Source organism: Ceratotherium simum, chromosome 1 (genome assembly GCF_057802395.1).
Source record: "Ceratotherium simum simum isolate JZ-2026a chromosome 1, ASM5780239v1, whole genome shotgun sequence".
Classification (NCBI taxonomy): Eukaryota; Metazoa; Chordata; class Mammalia; order Perissodactyla; family Rhinocerotidae; genus Ceratotherium; species Ceratotherium simum.
The window spans coordinates 32300756-32322636 of NC_141900.1; the positions used below are offsets into that span (position 1 = coordinate 32300756).

Sequence of the window (21881 nt, forward strand, 5' to 3'; positions counted from 1 at the left end):
ATAGGGCTTTAATGAATATGATCCCTAAAGAAAAGTCACAAAAAAGAAAACCTTGTATAAATTATTTTATTTATTATTGTAATTAGATCTTCACAATCAAAGTTGTCTTTTCACCATCTGTGTTTTGTTAACGTGAAATTAAATTGTAGTTGTAAGCAAAAGTTGGTTGCCTAGGGAACAATAACTGTATATTCAGTTTAACAGAAATAAAAGAATATTTGTCTTAAAATACAAGATTGTTTGTTACATAGCCTTTCGCCATACAATTACATTATAAAAAATTTTAATTTCAAAAGTGGAAATTACTTGTGCTGTTTGAGCTTTAAGGGTTGGAATGTTTAAGTGCAACATCAGCTCCTTAAAGAAAAAGCAAAGTGATCTACGATATGTCTCCCCTGTAAGAGGGAATTTAGATTTACAATTAACATGAAAATCATGGATCAGACGTCTGCAGGCGATTCTTCAGCATACCTTAGCCAGCTCTTCTTCGCAGTCCTAAGATATAGCTCTGAAGAGACCTGCTAAGTATTTCTCCTTGGCAGCCTCACTTTCCCACGTCATGGAAGTACAGGTTCGCACATATACATAACATGATGATAGAAAATAAAATATAGTAAATTAGATTTCTAAATTTCGGTTCTAAGTCTCCTTGTCGATACCAGTAGATCTAAAAGAAGAAGAATTAAATAAAAGTTTAAGTAATAGCCACTGGGCTGAGTATTAAAAATACAACTAATTCTTTTTCCACTGTGACTAATTTCATCTGTATATACTTTTTCCCCTAAATGAGAGTCTTTATATTAATATAATCTACATTCCTAAGACTAACAGAGCCAGAATTTAATTCTTACTCTTTATAATTTAAGTGGTACCAACTAAGTTTCTACATCCAAGATCATATTTATTCCTGCTTTCTCAGTTAACTGTGTTATATGTTCAAACCAATAGAGTCCACCAATCATTTGGCAAGCCATCCAAGAATATATACCTTCCAGATATATTTTAAATATATTTGAGTAAAAGGTGCAACTCTTTTAGGTACTGGAAGGGAGGACAACTTTTAAATTCATATTCTCTGGTTTAAACTAGATCACTGTTAGTCACTTCTAGCTTTAGGTTGGGAGTGGGAGGAGAGCATCTCTGGTAGCTTTATTTCAAAGGCTCCCCAAGTGGGATGGGCCAGTTCTTCCCTCAGGTCAGAAGCTTGGAGGTGTCCCCTGGATTAGTTTTAACTCCAATAAGTACATTACTATTATGATTTAAGCCGTATGTGAGTCAAAACAATTGTATTTAAGGCTTTACTGTTTGGACGCTGCCTCTCAAGGGAAATGAAACAACAGCCAACTATTGAATGACTGAACACTTGGCAAATACCTAACTGAAGATCTACCACCGTCTTTGTTTCTTTACCTAAAAAAAAAGCTTCTTTGTAGTAAAATGGAACATTCTTGTGACAAGGATACAACTGCAGCTTTAGGTTTCGCAGGAGATTTTGGTGTTAATTACTTTCATTTGGGGAGATAAGCACAGAGATTAATTTTGTAATTATTAGCTATAAATCCAGAGTTCTGTATCTCTTCCCTTAAGAGCAGTAATGGCATTTCCCAAAGCCTGCTGGGCCCTGTGTGTAGTCCTTGAAGGAAGATGAATAAAATAAATTACATCAAATCTTTGGTTACCTAAGTCTTTTAACTGTTTTTATTCTTCCATTTTTTTACCTCTCAAGAGAACAGAATTTCCCTTTAGGGGTACAACTTGGGGATTTAGGAGAAAAGATGGAAACTCAGATTTAAAAAAAAGCCTGCATTAATTAATGTTGAGAATTCTGACATCTTTTGGGGGAGGAAAGTGTAATTAGAGATACCCTTTCATATAGACCTGGACTGGGAATCTGTCCTAGGCACTGCAGCCTTCTTCAGCCCTCAAGGATACTCAATTTAAATTCTAAATGGTACTCACAAGTATGCAGGCGGTAATACTAATCAAAGAGATGCAGACAGCAAAAAATATATTCAGTGGTTTTGGAGGTAGTTGAGGGAAAACAAAAGCACTGATCAGCGTTACCTGCATGAAGAGAAATTACGTCAGGCCTTAGCAGTATTCCAAGACTTGGTTAGACTGGAGTCTAGGCAATTTAATATTATAAAATGCTTCACACTGTAAAATGAAATCTACCAGGTTTGCCTTCTGGAATGTTAATGTTAAATAAAATATTTGTAAATATGTTCGATTGTGTTATTTCTTTTAGTACTTCCTCCTCCTAACCTTTTTCTCCTTTATGAAAGGAGACAAAAACATAGAGCAGTAGGGGCCGGCCCCGTGGCTTGGTGGTTAAGTGAGCGCGCTCCGCTGCTGGCGACCCGGGTTCGGATCCCGGGCGTGCACCGACGCGCTGCTTCTCCGGCCATGCTGAGGCCGCGTCCCACATACAGCAACTAGAAGGATGTGCAGCTATGACACACAACTATCTACTGGGGCTTTGGGGGGAAAAAATAAATAAATAAAATCTTTAAAAAAAAAAAAAAACATAGAGCAGTAAAACTAGCTAACCTCAAAATAACCTCTTTAACAAAGATTAGAGGGGCCGGCCCCATGGCTTAGCGGTTAAGTGCGCACGCTCCGCTACTGGCGGCCCGGGTTCAGATCCCAGACGCACCGCTTCTCCAGCCACTCTGAGGCCGCATCCCACGTACAGCAACTAGAAGGATGTGCAACTATGACATACAACTATCTACTGGGGCTTTGGGGGAAAAACAAAGAAGGAGGATTGGCAATAGACATTAGCTCAGAGCCGGTCTTCCTCAGCAAAAAAAGAGGAGGATTAGCATGGATGTTAGCTCAGGGCTGATCTTCCTCACAAAAAAAATAAAAAAATATGGCCGGCCCCATGGCTTAGCGGTTGAGTGCACGTGCTCCGCTGCTGGCGGCCTGGGTTCGGATCCCGGGTGCGCACCGAGGCACGGCTTCTCTGGCCATGCTGAGGCCGTGTCCCACATACAGCAACTAGAAGAATGTGCAACTATGACATACAACTCTCTACTGGGGCTTTGGGGGGGAAAAAATTAAAAAAAAAATATTAGAAAGCATTTAAACCTCATTCCCAGGATTAATGATTATACTGGGGAAAGTTTTAACCTTTTGTTATTTTGAATACTCCAACAAAAAATATAACCAAAACTGTTTTTGCTTAACATGAAAAATACTGAAAGGTTTCTAATACCCTATAGTTCTATTTCAACTGTGGATAGAGCATTATACCCATTTTTTTTTTTTTTTTTATTAAGAAGTCATGGAAACAAACTTCACTAAAATTCTCTAAAATTTCATGAAAATGTGCCACAGAAATGTCACTCTCAGACTATGGAAAGTATAGCTTTGTTTTTATTTTATTATGATAGCACTAAGCATTATACAGGATGAAAAATTACTATATGCTGACCAGATAATCTTTTTAAACCAAAGGATAATGAATGTGCTTTAGGAACAAAATAAACAAGGTATCAGCAAAAATGAGGAGTTGTGGGTTATGTACAGAAGGGAGTTGTTGGTAGCCACTCAAGTGTCATAAATTTACTGGGCAGACAAACATGGCAAACTCAGAAAACCAAGTTATTTAACGTGTGCTATTACACATATTAAACTGGGAGGCGAGGGTGGAAATCAATTTAGCTACTCCAGTCACCAACTGTAATTCTGTTTAAGTGGTAATAAAATTGAAAGTTTTAATTTAACTATGACTGGAATACTTCACGTGCTCATGTACTGGCCCCTTTTATGTATTTTTTTTAAGAGTTAATTGAACCACAATATTAAAGTTTTCAGGCTAAGAGCCTGGGTGAGACACAAAAGAAAGATACTTACTAGAATCAATAAGGATGTTAAGCTGCCAACAACTAAATTGATGATTCGATCCTGAAAGAGAAATGAGTGTTTGAGCCATATCGTGGATCCATGGCACTTTCAGAAAGGTAACTGCTAGGCACTGGGGTGATTTAGAAGGAAAAAACCAAGATCCTGCCCCTCTCTGAGCTTTACACATATATACAACTGCCTGACAAGGCCAAGTGTACTGAGCCACCGGTGGGGAAAAGGTACTTTGGGAAGACAGGGACAACTAAGTGGAGAAGGTTTCTTGAAGGGACAGGACATTTTTTACACCGGAGTCTTGAGGGCTGGGAAGGACTGAATGGGGAAGAGAGGCATCCAAATAACCCGTGTGCTGCTGGCAACAGTATGAGCAGAAGCAAAGGGCCAGGAGCCCTGTGATGGCCAGCCCAGAGACTGGGTGAAAAGTATCTGGAACCGGAGATGTGAGTGCCATCATGAGTTGGGACCTATTTGTGATACAGTTTAGGTGGCCTTGTCTAATGTAATCTAAAAGTAGATGTGACGGCTAGACGGGATCACACAATGCCAAGGCTGGAGGCAACCTCAGACCATCTAGTCGGTGGTTTTCAAACTTATTTAATAGCGAAAGTTCAATAAATAAACAAAAGAAGAATCATTTGAACGAGTAGCCTGGGGTCCCAGCCATTGAACTTGCTTGTCATTCCCATGCCCACCTCAACCAACTCTACGGAAGGGTTTGAAAAACTTCTGATTTAATCAATCCTAATTTTATAGGTTGAAGTAAATTTACACCCAGTAAGTGTGGTTAAATTATTTGCCTCAAGTCATATGGCGCGTTAGAAGCAACTTTGAAACAAGATTTACTAAATCAGTAAATACTAAACCAGTATCACTGGTTAGATACAGTTTCAGTTACAGGGACTAAAAAAAGGTAATATTTTATATATATACTATTATAATATTATTAGTAATACATATATTACTAATATATATACTATATATATAATATTAGGTTAATAGAAGTTATTTACAGAGCTTACAGAATAAAAGAGTTTAACAGCTGATTAGGAAAACTTAAGGCCAATGAGAAGATCAAGTCGTCTTATTTCTGTGAAGGCAAAGCTAAGTAAGGGATCAGTAGCCTTAAAGATTGTTTCGGTAACATCTGAGCAGAGAACAGCAGGCTATGATATGCAAGCAGCCAATAAAAGCTCAGGGATGGGAAGGGCAGAGGAACAAGTACAGAGCAACTCATTTCTAAGTTTCTGCATTTAAAGATAAGAATCCAAATAAGTTTAGAGGCAGGCAGGCAAAGCTTGGAGGGAAGAGTGAATGTGTGCCTGATCTAACTAAGGACAAACCACACTCTCCAGACCAAGGCCACTGCAATTCAGAAAGTTATATAGGACAAAGGAAACTGAACTCCAGCCACACCCTTGCTAAACTAGGAGGACTCAGAACAGATCTTATCACCAGCTCAGCTCGAGAAGCCTGCACAGCACACAGGAGTCTGAAATTATGACCATTTGTTAGGGAAGAGACCCAGGGCAAATCACTGATGACTATTAACTTAGTCCCACACTAGACAAACGTGCATGTGTTTAACATAAAATGTGTACATAAACAATCTATTAACAGGAGCCCCATTGTTTTTGACTTGTGAAAAAGGTTCAACTAAACTCTTCTGGTCTCTTGTCAGAAGTCAAGAATATCTGCTCCCATCTCATAAATGTGTGAGCTCCAGCGATTTGCAAGAGTCCACAAAGGCCTGCACAGCTCACAACAGCTCTTATCAATAGAAAGAAGCCTGTGAAGAGGTTCAGGTGTGAGACAGCCAAGAAGAATCACTAATGTCCAAACAGCACAGCATGGGGCCGGCCCGGTGCGTAGCGGTTAAGTGCGTGCGCTCCGCTGCTGGCAGCCCGGGTTCGGATCCCGGGCGCGCACCAACACACCGCTTGTCAGGCCATGCTGTGGCGGCGTCCCACATAAAGTGGAGGAAGATCGGCACGGATGTTAGCTCAGGGCCAGTCTTCCTCAGCAGAAAGAGGAGGATTGGCATGGATCTTAGATCAGGGCTGATCTTCCTCACACACACAAAAAAAACAGCACAGCAAGTTCCCAACCAGGATCAAAGCAGGGGAACAATAATAATGGTGAAGGGACAGTAACTATGCCAAGAGCTTGTGCACATCTTCTCTTCTAAAAAAACCCTAAGATGAACTGGCATTGTGACTATTTTACAGGTGGCAAAATCAGGGAAATTGAGAACTTGCTCAAGGTCTCAATCCAGTAAGTGATGAAAACAGGATTCAATGCCAACAGAGCTCTTCACTGAAAGAGCAACCTAGAAATGTTCTGGTCTACACAAAGATATCAAGTGGCAGACGGCACCTCAAAAAGCCTATTAGCAAAGTACTACAGAAAAGTTTATCTTTCAGGAATAAAGATTTCCTCATAAATAATCTTTTCAGATTGTTGAACTTATCCATGTAAGCCTAACTAGTTTTAATCATTCATGGACATATACTGAAACTTTAATGAATACTTCCCTGCTTGCCTTCTAGACAGTTCACTACGGACTTCCAAGTCATCTTCATGAATATCAGTTATTCTCCTGTTACGGTGCAGTCTCTCTGGGACTCCCAAAGTAGGATGAACTATTTGGGATATGCAGAAGTGGTTCTCACAGGGTTTTCTTTCTCCAAGCCAAGGCCTTGGCTTCAGGGCTTCTGCTATCAAAGTAACCATGAATTCAGGCCAAACAAACAGCAGACTTAGCTTTGGAAGACCTCCCACTTCCAGGCTCTTTCTTCTCAACTCTGTCTATGCAAAGGCCCAGCAGTATCAGCCTCACCCGGGAGCATGTGAGAAATACAGAACCTTGCCCCAGGACCTCTGAATCAGACTCTGCATTTTAACAAGATCCTCAGGGGATCTGTGTGCACATTTCAATTTGAGAAGCACTGCTCTCAAGTTTAGAGTCTAAACTAAACCATTCTGAATACTGGTAAGTTCACATCACAGGGTAAAGACCTTTCCCTGGGCCCCGAGGCTATTTTTCAGGGCTTCAGCTGCCCCCCCAGCTCCCAGTCTCCAAAGATAAAAGAATAATAGAGAATAATTAAACAACCAGTTAACTTAGCATTTCAAAGGGCAGTTTTAAAATTAATATGCTCCAAATCAGAAATGGAGTGCATAAAGAAAAGAGAATACTGCATTTAAACTTTGCTGTTTATGGAATGAACTGAAACTTAGGTTCTATTTCCACTTCTATAGCTAGTCTCTATTAATTCAATTATTTAATTTCTCACAGAAACTAACTCTGTCTCCTCCCCGGTTCTATTATTACCCTATTTCCATCTACCAAAACTGTCCTCCCCTCCCAGAGCTTTAAACTTTGTATTGTTTTTATTTTCACTCCCCAAGGAAGCTTGACAGGATCAGAATCAGCCTTGATCCTCACCTGCAGAGAGACTAGGATAGGAAATTAGGATAGCCTTCTCAAAGACAAATAGCCACAGGCTGAGAGACTGTCTTAACTCATTATATATATATATATATATATATATATATATATATACACACACACACACATACATGAGCACATGAACATAAAAATACACATATATATACATATGTAGTATAGTTCTGAGAGGGATTCTATATATGTTACCTCATAAGTTATTTATTCATTTAAACATTATCTCAATTATATATCAATAAAACTGGAAAAAAATTATCTACTGTATTCCAGATGCAAATACAACAATGAATAAAACCATCTCTAGCCTCCAGAAGTTCACTATCCAGAGCTCATGAGGGCACTAACGAGAAAGGAAACGAGGTGCCTGGGGCAGTCAGGGAGACAGCAGCAGAAAAAGCCAAACCTGCAAGAGGACTAGCAGATGAACAAGGAAGGAAAAGGCGGTTCATGGAGAAGGAACTTCGCAAAGACCCCAGGGAGGACAAAAGCACCGCTGTCACAGAAAAGAAACCAGGCAACTGGAGAGAGCTAATAGGTGAGCAAACTGAGAGGAAAGGGGCTGGGATCAGCCTGAGCACAAAGGAGTCTCGTCTTCATCTTCCTTTGAAAAGGAGAAAGAGAAAAAGATAGACATACATGCAAATAGTTTGCCCCTGGGATGGTAGAACCCTGTGAAGAAATACATGTCATTTATCTCCATTTACCGATGGGTAACTAGGTTCAATGAGACTGATTTGCCCAAGGTCACACAGCCAGGTGATGGCAGAAGTCTCCTTCTGGTGCTCTTTGCAAAATGCAAGCCTGACGAGCAGTTCAAAGGTCTAAGAATCCTTAGACTAATACACATGGACCTTGAAACTCGAGTTAAGAGACCAAGGTTCTCATCTCAGTTCTGCCACTGGCTAGCTGTGTGACTTTAAAAGGATCCCTTTGGGGCCGGCCCCGTGGCTTGGCGGTTAAGTGCGTGCGCTCCGCTGCTGGCGGCCCGGGTTCGGATCCCGGGATCGCACGGACGCACCGCTTCTCCGGCCATGCTGAGGCCGCGTCCCACGTACAGCAAGTGGAAGGATGTGCAGCTATGACAGACAACTATCTACTGGGGCTTTGGGGGGGGGGGGAAGGAGGAGGATTGGCAATAGATGTTAGCTGAGAGCCAGTCTTCCTCAGCAAAAAGAGGAAGATTAGCATGGATGTTAGCTCAGGGCTGATCTTCCTCACCAAAAAAAAAAATAAATAAATAAATAAATAAAATAGTAGACCCTTAACCCACCTGGGTCTATCAAATCAAAGGATTAGGCTAAATGATATCTGGTCCCTTCCTGTTTTAACAACGTACAGTTCTGGGTCATCAGCTTCAGACTGCACTTGGGCCAGAATAAAAGGCCTACTCCCCAGCAATCAAAAAGCAGAGTCGTCCCCAGTCTTGAGCCCCCTCCGTCATTAGCCAGCATCTTAATACAAGACAGAGAACCCCAAACTCATTTCAAATGCTCAGGTGTTTAATGATGGCTCTCGGAGGAAATCGGCAGTAAATCCCAACCAACCAAAAGCTGGCACTTGTCCTCAGCAACCTGGAAACACCCTGGTTCTACACAGTTCGGAATGCTAACAAGTAAAATTGTGCTCGACCTTCCATTTTCATAGTAATCTATGTTTTGCCTACCTCCAAATGGATCTAAGGGCTCGTGCTATGACAGTAAAATCCTAACCCATTTAAGCAACAATAAAAAGAGCAAGGCAAAATTTCTAAAGGAGTTTGAGGAACGCAAAGAAGGAGTAAAAGGAGTTACAAGAAAAAATTTGAGGGGCCAGCCCAGTGGCCTAGTGGTTAAGTTTGGCACACTCCACTTCAGAGGCCCAGGGTTCACAGGTTTGGATCCCAGGTGTGGACCTACACACACCACTCATCAGCCATGCTGTGGTAGCAACCCACACACAAAATAGAGGAAGACTGGCACAGATGTTAGCTCAGGGCAAATCTTCCTCAGCAAAAAAAAAAAAAAAAAAAAAAAAGGGAAAAAATTTGATTAAAGAAAACTTTTCTAAGTTCAAACGCTAGTACTAAGACTCCTGGCAGCCAAGTGGGAAGTACAACGGGGTTTAAAAGTTCCAATAAAACTAAGCATGCTGGATCATTAGAAGAGGCAAACTTTGGGTCTAAGAAGAGTTTGTTGCATGGGTCTAGGCAAATACAGGGACACAGAAAATGCAGCTATCTCATACATGGTCATTCCTTGCACTGATCCATAAGAAAAACTGAAGGCACAACGTTCCCAAAAGAGTGAGGTGTGGGGTGGGCAGTGGGATGGCTGACATGTCACACTCTCAATTTGACTACTCATCCTTCAGAGCTCAGCTCCAATATCAGCTCCACTGTAAGCCTCTTCTGGACACCATCGTTGGTGTCTCTCAGGATGTGAGATGTCCTGTCTCAGGGCTCCCAGACTTCACCCTATCGCATCAGATAAAATGCATTGCCTGTCTCCTCCATTAGGACTGGCAGCTAATTAATGGTGGGGCAGAAAGCCTACCTGTTTCCCTTCCCCAGAGCCTGGCACACTGTTGGCACTCTATGAATGAGGGTTAAATGAGAGAATCATAAACAGAAGTGGCCAACAGCATTTTCCTTAGAGCACCTCTCACCAAGAGAGGCTACTCTCATCACTCAACTGGGGCCCGGCTGGTCAGAATCTCAGCTTTCCGTCAGAGTCTCAGCCTAGGGTCAGAACGGCACGTGGACTTGCTGCTCCAGGATGGACACGCAACAGCACAACAGAGGCTATGGTCCTGCAGCCCAAGAGGTCATGTTTTTGCCAGACACGAAGGCCCAACACCCTAACAGTGTCTCCCAAGCCAGGCTCCATTGAGTCCATGGAAATATCAATAGTAAACCCTGGGCATCTCCGGGGTCCAGGTTTCCCCAGCCTGAGTATAAGCCCAGTTACTCATTTTCTGCTAGAGCAGGACCAAGCACTGGTTTCAGAGGCATGACAGCAACTCCTGCTGAGGAATTCGTCCTTCAGCAGTGCTGCTGGGCACTACCAGGGAGAAGCAAAGCAAGACAGAGAAAGCTCCACGCAGAAAAGAAAACCCTGGATGGACACCACCACGAACGTTTCCTTCCACACTCTAGAGGGAGAAGGTGGGAGCAGAGGTTGGGGTAAGATTGAGAATTCCATTTTCAGTGTTACTTCTAACTTGCTCTCTGACTCCATACAAGTCCTTCTCAGACAACACTGCAGGTAGCCCCATACGCCCACATCCCTCCCTAAGGGCTCTCAGGTCAGTCTTCACACCCCACCCCTGCTAGTCCTCTGTCAGCCATCCCACCCCCTGAAACCTGTTCCACGTGAGCAAACTGCTTCCTGGACTACGCAGAGAGTTCTCCCATGCCCTGGACTTCTCTTGCTGCCTCTGTCTCTGAACGTTCTCCCCACCAGAGCCCGTGTCACCCACGTACTCACCCCAGGTTCACTAGGTGGGAAGGAATGGGAGGGGTAGGGCATTCCCCAGGCCAGACTGAGACAGCAATGCCAATAACATCCTCTGTTGTGGTCTGAATGTTTGTGTCCCCCCAAAATTCATATGTTGAAATCCAAATGCCCAATGTGACAGTATTAGGAGGTGGGGCCTTTGGAAGGTGCTTAGGTCAGGATGGTGGAGCCCTCACGAATGGGATTAGCGCCCTTACAAAAGAGGCTCCAGAGAGCTCCCTAGCCCCCTTCCGCCATGGGAGGACACAAGCAGAAGTCTGCAACCTGGAAGAGGGTCCTCACCCAACCAGGCCGGCATCCTATCTCGGACTTCCAGCCTCCAGAACTGTGAGAAAGAAATGTTTGTTGTTTATAAGTCACCCAGGCTGTGGTCTTTTGTTGTAGCAGCCCGAACGGACTAAGACATCCTCTACTTTTAAAATGTATGGCAGTCTCACGCCCACTTCCTCCCCTCCTCTTCTCAGTTACCTCAATTATCTCAGCACCTGCTTTGCCAAATCCCTCTTCCCCCATCCCTTTCCTCTACTGCCCGTGAATCTGGTCCTCACCGCCATCCACTGACTAGAGCATTCCCAATGTGTTACACCAAGCCCAACCTGAGGGCTCCAGACCAGTCTCTGACCGTGGAATCGGCAGTTTAGCAACGTACGGGAGACCCCCTGGTGCATGTGCTCATCTGCTATTGATGCTGTGAAAACCCAGTCCCAAGTCACCCCTACACCCTCAACCACTTCTCCGCTCCGGTGCTAAGCCTTGCTAGGAAGCCTTCAAACTGTCCTAACTCTACCTGCCAGTTTACTCACCTGTCTCCTCCTCTACACCGTAGGGTGTGGGAGGCCAAGGGCCACATCTTCCTTGCTCACTCTCAGATTATGGGCCTGCGCATGGCTGCCTGGCTGAAATCCAGCCCAGTGCTGCACTCTCCACGCTGTGCACCCTGGCACGGGCCTGCATCCACCCAGGGGCAGGAGCACCTTTTTCTAATTCAGACAAAGCCAAGCCACATGGCTGTGGGAGCCACCACTACCCAGAATGGAGATAACCTTCTCCTGATTGTACAAAGCTGCCACCATATCGATGGATGGTGGCACTTGTCACCTCCCTCTGCCAACCACAGTGCCCAGCACATATCAGATGCTCAAATATTAGCAGAAAGAACAAACTAACTGAGTTTACTACAAATCTGTGTTTTCAGCTAGGCTTTCACTGTATTTCCATGGCCTTTTATTTGGGGTCGACTGTCCCTGTCTCTCTCCAGAAAGTGATCGGAAGCTCCACCTCCACTCAGGTTCCCAGTCCCACTCTTGAAGCCTGCGCCTCAGCAGACATCCTTACAAAAACAGATGCCAACACAAAGAGGAAAACTCCTCCCCTATTTCCATTCCTTCCAGCCAGAAGAGGACGGGAAGGAAGGGAACCTGGTTTTCTGCCAATCCTGCACCTCTTCCCTGGCTCGATTAATTATCTCCATCCTCAGCTCTATGTTGAATCTCCCTCATGAAGTCCACCTCTGGCCCAAAAATCTCAATGCCTCCAACACCAGAAGAGCCTTCCATCCAACCTGCTTCCCACTTTGATGCTAAGTATTCATTCTCTACTCTTTTTGCATGCTAAGTGTTAGGAAGAAAATAAAACTGGATAAATGAAGAGCGACCAGAGTGGGGATCAGAGGCTATTTTTAAAAAGGAGGTCAGGCAATAGTCTCTGAGGATGTGACATTTGAGCAGGGGCCTTTATAAGAAAAAGGAATGAGATATGCAAGGATCTGGGAGAAGGATATTGCAGACACACCAGTGCAGCAAGTGCAAAGGCCCTGAGGTAGGAGTGAGCGTGGGAAATGGATGAACAAAAAGGAGCCCAGGATGACTGGAGCTTAATAAGGAAAGGAGAAGGAAGAACATGGATTTAGTTAATGCTTTTCTATCTTCCCTGCAGTACATATATGCTCCATGAGAAAAGATATACAATCCAGTACACAGCACATTTCCTGGGATGTAGTATGCACATGATTAATAACTGAATAAAAGAATACACACATGCACATACCTACAGCCTCCAGAAGAAAATCCTACTCCTTAGCACAGCATTCGAGGCCTTTCCTCTGACCATTCCTCCCAAGTTCTAGAGTCCATGCTCACAGTTCCCTCACCATTTCCTGTACTTTCCTGCTCCCACCCCTTTGACACAAGCTGGACCTCCTGCTTGGGATTCCCGGTCACCTCCTCCTGTCAAAAATCTTACTCCTGTTTCTAGGTCCAACACTCAAAAGCCCTCTGACCTGGTGCCCCCAGGGGAAGTATTCCCTTCCTCTACGCTCCCTGGCACTGTGCTCAGCCTTTTATTGAAAGGCTCAATCCCATTTTAAATTCAGGACGTACCCTCCCCAGCCCCCAAGATCTTCAGGTCATTGAGGACAGAGATTATCTTCTCTTGTGAGGGAGAGAGAGGAAAGGAACCCATTCGGCATGTATTATACATCCAAAGGGCACCACTTCCTACCATTGTTACGCTGGACTGAATGATTCAGACCCTTGAGCCACACCCTACAATTCTGCCTCCAAAGTTTTATGTTTCTCAATCAAACTTAAAGAGTTCCACTACTATAAGTAAAAGGCCAATTCTCAAAAATGATTTTCCTTTTCTTCCTCTAAATCACAGTGGAAAACTTGTCAGGAAAGCTCTGGAAACGGCCGAGGCAGAATAAGGGGCAGCCCTCTAGGCATGAACATACTGAGAGGACATGAAATGTGGGAGAAGGTTTGGGCCAGCTGAACCAAGAAAACTCAGGCCTTGCCGGCGGGTTTAGCGTTTAGTGGATTTAACTCCCATCCCCCAGGGCTGCACGGCTCTGCCTAAGCAGGAGCTTGCCCTCACACTGTCGCCAGAGGCAACCCTGCGGACAGCATCCACAGGGTGGAAACCGAGGGGACACCTTGCCTCACTGGCTAACTCTAGGGAAGAGTGAACTCTGATCACAGGTGCTACTGTGCTGACGTTTCCCACAGAAACACGGACTTTGAACGGTGCCAGGAGCAGAGGATGTGTGAGAAAGGATTTACGAGAAAGCGGGCACACAGCACTTCACAACTCGCACACTCTGACCTCTCAAACGCACCATGTCCTCCACTGCTACGTGTGGAGCTAAACACCAACTTCTCCCTCTTTTCTAGCTAGAGAGAGAAGAGACATTTTTAAATGTTTCCCTTATTTCACCAACTCACATTTGAAGCACCTTTCAGTTGTGAATTTGTGTGTATACCCATCGTACTGGATTCTCCTTCTCACAGATATACGCACTTGAAATATATTATTTTCATTAACGCACCACTTAGGGAAATGAGATCACAACAAAAATAAAAAACAAACCTACTCCACATGTTTAAGGGGCAAAATGATCCCTAGAGTTGGTACCCACAGGAGGTGCCCGATTTGTATGTGCTCTGACCTTCGGGGCAGGAGGCACAGTGCAAGGACTGCGAGGTGAGGAGCCTGCGAGACCTGACTGAGACTTATTCTCCTGCCATCTGCCTGCCCGTGACCTGGGGCAAGTCACAACTTTTAAGCCTAAGTTTCCATATTTGTACAATGGTCGAATGTGAGGGGTTGCTGTAAGGATTCAGAGATAATGCACATAAAGCCCCAGAACAGAGCGACATTTAGCAGAGCGTTGCTAAATGGCTGCTAATATGGTATTAGTACCATTTCTACCACATCTAATGGGGCGTCTTACCAATGAGAGACGGGGCTCCTCAGAGATGAGTGGGAGTGGGCCCCATACCCTGGCCCCAATCTCTAGGGCAGCCTCAATTTCAAATGCATTCCATCACTTCCACAGGGACACTCGGGTCTGTCAACCCACATGTCGCTATGGCAGCTCAGAAAATATGGTCACTATACCTATACATGACCTATGGACTGACCCTAAGGAAAAAGAATGACTCAATTCAGTAGACCCAGACCTGCAAAAACCATGCCTACAGAGGGGCTTCTTTCCAAGAAACTAGGCCTCAGTTTCAGTTTTTTATACAATATCGTATTATCCATTTACCACCGGCCTCTTTGCTGAAGCGCAGCAAGGAGGGGAGAGAGTGATGACTTTAACTGCACGAGAGCCTGAAGCGCCGCTTTCTGCTTTGGTGTCCAAGCACTCCGGGTTTCTGAACACTGGCCCCGCCTTCCACTGTCAGTTCAAGACGGCTCTGCAGGTTACTTTTTGGTGATGCTAAATTCTCACTCCACTTAAAACTTAATATACACAAAATCAAGAACTAGGCAAGGCATTGTGCCTAGTGCTAGAAAAGCTGGAGAAATGAGGCAAGCTTATACTCCGGTCAGGAACCAAGATCTACACGAATGCATCACAGCACAAGGAGTAAGCACCAGGGGGCATCTCTGACCACCACGCTCATAGGAGCGAGGTAGGCTGGGCGGAAAGGAAGGTTCTAAAGCAGAGAATTAGACTGAGCAGGATTCGGATATTTGGAGAGGGCACTACAGAAAGAACATTTACCAAGAGCAGGGAGGCAGCTAAAGGAAAAGGGTCCCTGGAGAGGTGCCGGCCTGGACTGGGCTTCCACAGACCATGGGTGAGACCAGGGGATGTCACCCTCCCCATGTACCAGCATCCTCTGAGGAGATTTCTAAATACACAAATGCCTGAACCCAACCCCCAGACATCCCCAGTCCTCTGGTCTGGGAAGGGGGAAAGAAAACTTATTATAGTAGGAAAGAAAAAGTCGTGGCATCCATCACCCCAAACTATTTCTACAGCTTCACCCTTCTTAGAGGATGAATCACCTATTTTGTGGTCAGTGACAAGCAATAGAATCGGCTGGTCTAGCAACCGGTAGACACTATGTTCCACCGAAGTGTAGGGTTCCTCCTTTTCATGTTTGCACCAGCTCTGGGATATGGGTTTGCTTTCTTCCCCAGAGAGAACCATCCTCTCCTTCCCCTCCTAGGTTCACCAATCCACAGGATGAAATAGATTTCCAATGATTTGGCAGTCAGCTGGCAAATCTCCTGGTTTTAGTGCACACTAGGGGAAGGAAGGGCGGAGCAGGGGATGGGGATTCCTAGAGCAACATTTCCCAGAGGGTGTTCTGTAGAAACTCTTCTCATGCATGCTCCTGGTTGGGGGGAGGTAAGAACTGAGTAAGGCCTTGTGCCAGTGCTAAAAGGCTGCACCACCCCAACAGCACAGGAAGTACTACTTACCCAGCCTCTGCAACTAGAGTCACAATGAAAACTAGCAAATTAAAGGTTCTGAGAAGTCCCACAGTGAAGAAAAATGTTTCACGAACATGACTACGGAGCCACCATAACTAATAATTCGCTTGCTTTAGACCCGCGCTGTCCGATATGGTAGTACTAGCTACGCGTGGTTCCTGAGGACCTGAAAGGTTGGGAAGTCCAAACTGAGATGGGCTGTACGTGAAAAATACATACTGGATTTCAAAGGCTTAGTACAAAAAAATATTGTAAATAATCTCCACTTTTTATATTGATTATATATTGAAATGATGGTATTTTGATTATACATTGAAATGACAGTATTTTGGATGCATGGAATTAAATAAAATATATTATTAAAATTAATTTCATCTGTTTATACTGTGTGTGTGTGTGTGTGTGTGTGTGTGTGTGTGTGTCTGTGGGAGGAAGATTAGCCCTAAGCTAACATCTGTCACCAATCTTTCTCTTTTAGCTGAGGAAGACTGGCCCTAGGCTAACACCTGTGCCCATCTTCCTCCACTTTATATGGGATGCCACCACAGCATGGCTTGACAAGTGGTGCATCGGTGCACGCCCGGGATCTGAACCTGTGAACTCTGGGCCGCCGCAGAGGAGTGTGCACGCTTAACCGCTACGCCACAAGGCAGGCCCATTTATACTTTTTTAACACGGCTACTAGGACATTTAAAATCATATACGTGGCTCACATTATATTTCTATTGGATAGCACTCTAGAAAATGCCAAGCTATAGCACAGATATATTGTACTATCGTGGAATTTGTGCAGCGTTTGTTTTTCGCCTGAAAGATAGGTTCTACGTCCCAGAACTTGGGAATGGATAAAAACGATGAGAAAAGCATCTGGACATTCTGACCAGGCTTCATAATACAGGCCACCTAGCAATACGTAATTCCAAAGGTATCAAGGAATAAGGGATACATTTCTTACAAAAAATGAACAACTGTGGCCGGCCCCGTGGCACAGTGGTTAAGTTCACGTGCTCCACTTCCGCGGCCAGGGGTTCCTGGGTTCGGATCCTGGGCAGGGACCTATACCACTCATCAAACCATGCTGTGCCAGCGACCCACATACAAAAAAACAGAGGAAGATCTGCACAGATGTTAGCTCAGGGCCAATCTTCCTCAGCAAAAAAAAAAAAAAAAAAAAAATCTTCCTTTTTTGTCTATTATCCCTTAGATGTTTACATAACACTAGAAGACTGTTTTACTTTGCCTCTCACTCCATGGCTCTACCTGTAAAGTTAGAGTCCTAAACATCAGGTAAAGACAATAAATTTGGAGTTTGGTAACTGAAATCAGTATGTGCCAGCGGCACAGGTGAAGACAGAAGCTGGTTCAAGGAGTGCCCACGAGCGTGCTGCTCAAGGCCCGCTGGGTTATGTATTCACTGTTCTATTGTCGAGTCCAGTGTCTTTCACTCACTCCAGGACTTTGGGCACACCAGGTCACCCATTTCCTGTGAAAGGGCAGCAGCACGTGGATATTCACAGTGCTTGTAGAAGTGTGTGCACCAACTGCATAATCTACTATTTTACTCTCCTAGTCAACTCACAAAAAGGAGTTGGTGAAATGTCATCAGAAGAGAACTAGTTGTGACTGAACAAGCAGCCTGCTTTGTGGTTCAGCTTCCTCAGCTGTAAAAGAGGAATAACAACGTCCATCTTACAAAGGAACTGGCTGATCGAACAAGGAAAACTGAATGCCTAGCACGCTGCCTGGTGCTGAGGAAACACAGCTTCCCTCTAGACGTTTCTCTGCTCTGTGGGCTTCAGTCGTCTTTGACTTAAAGTTAAAGATTGGACCTAAAGCTCTGGTCCTTTCTAGATTCAAAATTGAGAGGCTATATATGGTCAGTTGTTATAAGGCAAATAAGATTGTTAAAAGCTCAGAAGACCTGTCAGACTATGGCAAGAAGTGGGTTTCCCCTTTCTGGATTTTCTCCTCAGAAGTGGTAGTTCATTAATATTAAGTTTCCACTGTGAAGTGGCTGAGGTGTCATTTCCTGGCATCTAAAAAGAGCAAGCTGGGAACACCTGCACACAGGGGCCAGTGACGGGTTTCCCAGGGTCCCCAGGAATGCACCCTGCTCTGGTAGTGACTGTCCTCTGTGAGAATGGCTCCACTGTAATGTGTCCTATCCCTTCATTATTGAGGCCCCATTCCTGTGCCTTGCCCACTTCAGGCCCTCGAATAGAATCATTTGCTGTCAATAACAATGGATGACCCCCCATCTTCAGATCTGGGATCTCAATTTATAAGAAACATGATGTTTTCTCCCATCCTCCGACCAGAGGTCTCTCTCCTTTCTCTAAATTTCTCTACATCCAATCATTCTGTCAGCCTCACAGAGGGAGCTAAAGGGAGCAAGTTTGAGAGATCCGGAATTACACATTATTCTTAATTTTTTCTCTGAGTAGCTGAATCTACTGTTACAATGCCTAAAGTTGCCTAACTAATGCCAGGACTATATTTTCTGGTCTAGTTAAGTATGCAATAAACACAGACACATTTGGAATAGTCAAGTTCTTGGATGAGTTTCAAATGGATCATAGGCAATAGGAAACTTACAGCCATTTACTATTTAGGCCCAAGCAAGTCAGAAAACATCAATATTTCTAAGCGTCTATATGAATCAACAAGTCCATTACCAAGTCACCTACCTCAGTACTCAGGGTTGAAGGAGGTCAGAAGTCTGCATCACCCAGAACCCCAATCTGTGTGCCAGGCACGTGGGGGAGATACTAAACCTCCAGCTTCCAGGACAGCTGGCAGCCAGATGCCTTGCGTCCAACCCCTTCAAGCAGTGAGCTGCCTCCATTCTCCAGGCCCCAAATCCTCTTCTAGTCAAACCCCAATTTAGGGGTATTCATATCTGAAAGCCCAAGGCTACCAGAGACTCTGAATGGAGAAGCCACCCTCTAAAGTTTCCCCAAGCTGCCCAAATAAAGGCAACCAGTTTCTCCTCTGTACCCCAACAAGCCTTCTCTCCGCCCCTGTCACAGCACAGATGGCACACAATGACCGCAGCACATTTGTTTCCATATTTCCCCCACCTAACTGGGTTCCTTGGATGCCCAGGGCCTAACACATAATGCTAAATAACATTAGCAGAAATAGAACCGTCTACTGGACTAGAGCCATGCTTCTCAAACCAAGAGCACTGTGGGTTGAGATTGTGCAAAACCACAAGATAAATAAGGTGCATCTTCCTAGAGATCAAGCTGAAAACATTTTCTTATTAAGACACTTCGAGAAGAGAAAGCAAAATCCACATGGAATTTAAAAAATAAAGTAATTGTCTTGTAGCAGGCTGGCAGCTGCCAAATTCAAGGATCTGCCCCAGAGGGCAAGGTGTGCAAGTTCCCTATGCTTTCTGCTAGAGGTCCCTGCCAAAGCTGAGAAACCCAAGAAGCTCTGGACTCAGTCTGTGCCCTACTTTTTGGGAGGCTGAAAGCACCTTGTCAGGGGTCAAAGATCACCAATGCCGCTTTCTAGGCGGAAAAAAAAACAGGCTAATCTTGCCAAAACGACTCAGAAAGTTAATGCTGAGAATAGGAAAAGAGCTCTCTCCAATTACTGGCCCAGGACATCACATGATTAAGCTTGTGAGAAGGCAGTATACTTTTTAAAAGCCTACAATAATGTACCACAGTTTGTTTGGGTCCAGAGACCCTTTGATCTCTTTCTGGAATGGAGAGCCATCAAAGAAACCCTCATTTCACTCCTTTGCCTCCTCTTTGCTCAACTGCCTCAGCAGTAACCCTTAACGGCTCTAGATAAACAGAGATCAGAAGCACCTCTCTGCGGCTCCAGGGAAAGCCTTGGGCGCACATCTGAAGCCTCTTGAAGGTCAGCACTCCAGCTGGATGTGCAAACATCACAGCCACCCCTCCTCCCGAGAGCGGCTTCCGCACTCCCCTGAAGGGCCCCCAACAGCACAGAACTTTTTGAACTTTTCCACCTTGTGCCAAAGAAAGAGACGAGTGGCAGGGCAAACTTGAGAAGGAAGCGGGGTTGATGAACCAAATCTTTCTTCCTACAAGTGCCTTCAGGGGTGGCAGAGGGACCCAGCCGGGACTCTGGGCAGGAGGGCAGGACGGCAGGCAGGCAGACACACAGACACACACCCAGGCCTGGGGTTCCGGTCCGCACTCACCTTGGCCGACGTCTCTCCGAACAAAGGTCTGTTGTCCAGGCCACTGGTGCCGTAGGTCCTAGTAGAAAAGTCCTCCATTTTGGGGTTTCTTCAGTCTCCCCAAGCCACTCAAAACCGAGCCAGCATCACCTGCCGAAGTCTCAGGTCCACGACTCCCAAGGTCGCCTCGTCACCGCGCACTCATAGCCGACGCCCCAGGTGGGTCCGGGAAGTCCCGGCGGCCGCGGTGGGTGGGCGCTCAGAGCCGCAGGACGCGGCCGCTCCGCCCCAGCCGGGCTCTCCTCCTCATCTTGAGCAGCTGCCGCAGGAAGTGAAAGGAAACCAACGCGGCGTGGCCGACTCGCCGCGGGACGCCCCCGCCTGGGCACTTCCCACTTCCCCAAATCTCGGCGCTCAGCCCGGCCGGGCTCGCGGCGCACGGTTCGCCCGGCGCTGCAGCTCGCGGAGCAGATCGGCTTCCCCTCGCCCCCGGGACTACACAGGATTCCCACCCCCACCTCCACCCCCATTTCTTTACACAGTGATTTCCCATGCTTTCCAAATTTGCTGCGGTGAGCATGTATAGCTTCATGGGGGGAAAAAAGTTTTCATGGAAGAATTCATTACGAGCCGCTCTCCAAGCCCTCTGCACTCTCCATCTCCCCCCACCCCGAATTCCCGAGCGGCGGGAGAAATGAAGTTGCCCGAGCAGAGCCGAGCGCTCCGCGGACCCCTCCAGCAGCCTGCGGGTTCAGGTCGCAGCCGCGGCGGCGCCAAGCAACTCGGATGCCCTCTCATTTGTTGCATCTACCCGCGGGCCCGCGTGCTTTCCGCAGCTCTCCTCGCTCTCTCTGCAGGAGCCGCGGCTGGAGCAGGGCCTGGGCAGAGCCACGTGAAGAGAGAACCCCGCCTCGGCCCTGCAGATTGGCCACCCTCCCAGGAAACGCCGCGCGCCCGCCCCGCGCCCGCAGGCCAAACCTCCGCGTCCCCGGTCGCCCGCAAGCTGGGAAGTCCTGGCCGCGCGGGGGACCGCGGGTCCCGGGTCCACACCCCCGCCGGGATTCGGTGCCGAGGCTCCGGGGCGCGGGCGAGACGCGTGGGGAAGAAAAAAACCTTCCGGGCGGGCGGAGAGCGGGCTCGTGGGCCGGGCGCCGTGCTGCCGGTCGCCTCTTGGCTCCCCAGGCCGGACCCGCGGCCACTGTCGCAAACCGACTCCGCCCGCCCAGGCCACGTCACGGCCGAGGCCGCCAATCCCGCGTGCCAAGGCGCCGCATTGGCTGCAGAGCTTTATGTCTAGAGGTGCCAGTATATTCCCCGTGGGCCGGCCAATCTCCCCGGCTGCGTGTTTCTCAGCCCCTTCGTTATTAGTGTCTGCGCGATCCACGTGGGCAAAGAACATTTCTAAGGATAGCTTTGCGCTTGGCTGAAAACATCTTAAAAACAACCAGCCTGCTTTAACCACTCCAGTCTTTGCACAACTAGAACGGCACGGGGGTCATTGATAAGTTTGCTTTAAAGTTGTTTGTATGTTTGTCTAGGTTTACTCTGTGATGAGAAGCCCATGTCGTTTACAGAAGCAGTCGGGAGATAATACGTGCTAGGTACTTCTTGACTTGTCCACTCATCCTGCTAGTGATGGTGCTGACTAAGCATGTTTGCA

At 46.0% G+C, this 21881-nt stretch overlaps 1 protein-coding gene across 1 annotated transcript; it reads right to left on the reverse strand.

Moving 5' to 3' along the window:
• Positions 1-50: 50 nt before the first annotated feature.
• Positions 51-21395, reverse strand: TMEM243 (transmembrane protein 243). Its single transcript, XM_004431302.3, has 5 exons — positions 21200-21395; positions 20243-20540; positions 3862-3912; positions 1960-2064; positions 51-667 (listed from the first exon to the last, which is right to left on the reverse strand). The coding sequence occupies exons 2-5, from the start codon at positions 20318-20320 to the stop codon at positions 545-547; spliced, it is 357 nt and encodes a 118-aa protein (XP_004431359.1). The 5' UTR covers positions 20321-20540; positions 21200-21395; the 3' UTR covers positions 51-544.
• Between the last annotated feature and the right edge of the window lie 486 nt (positions 21396-21881).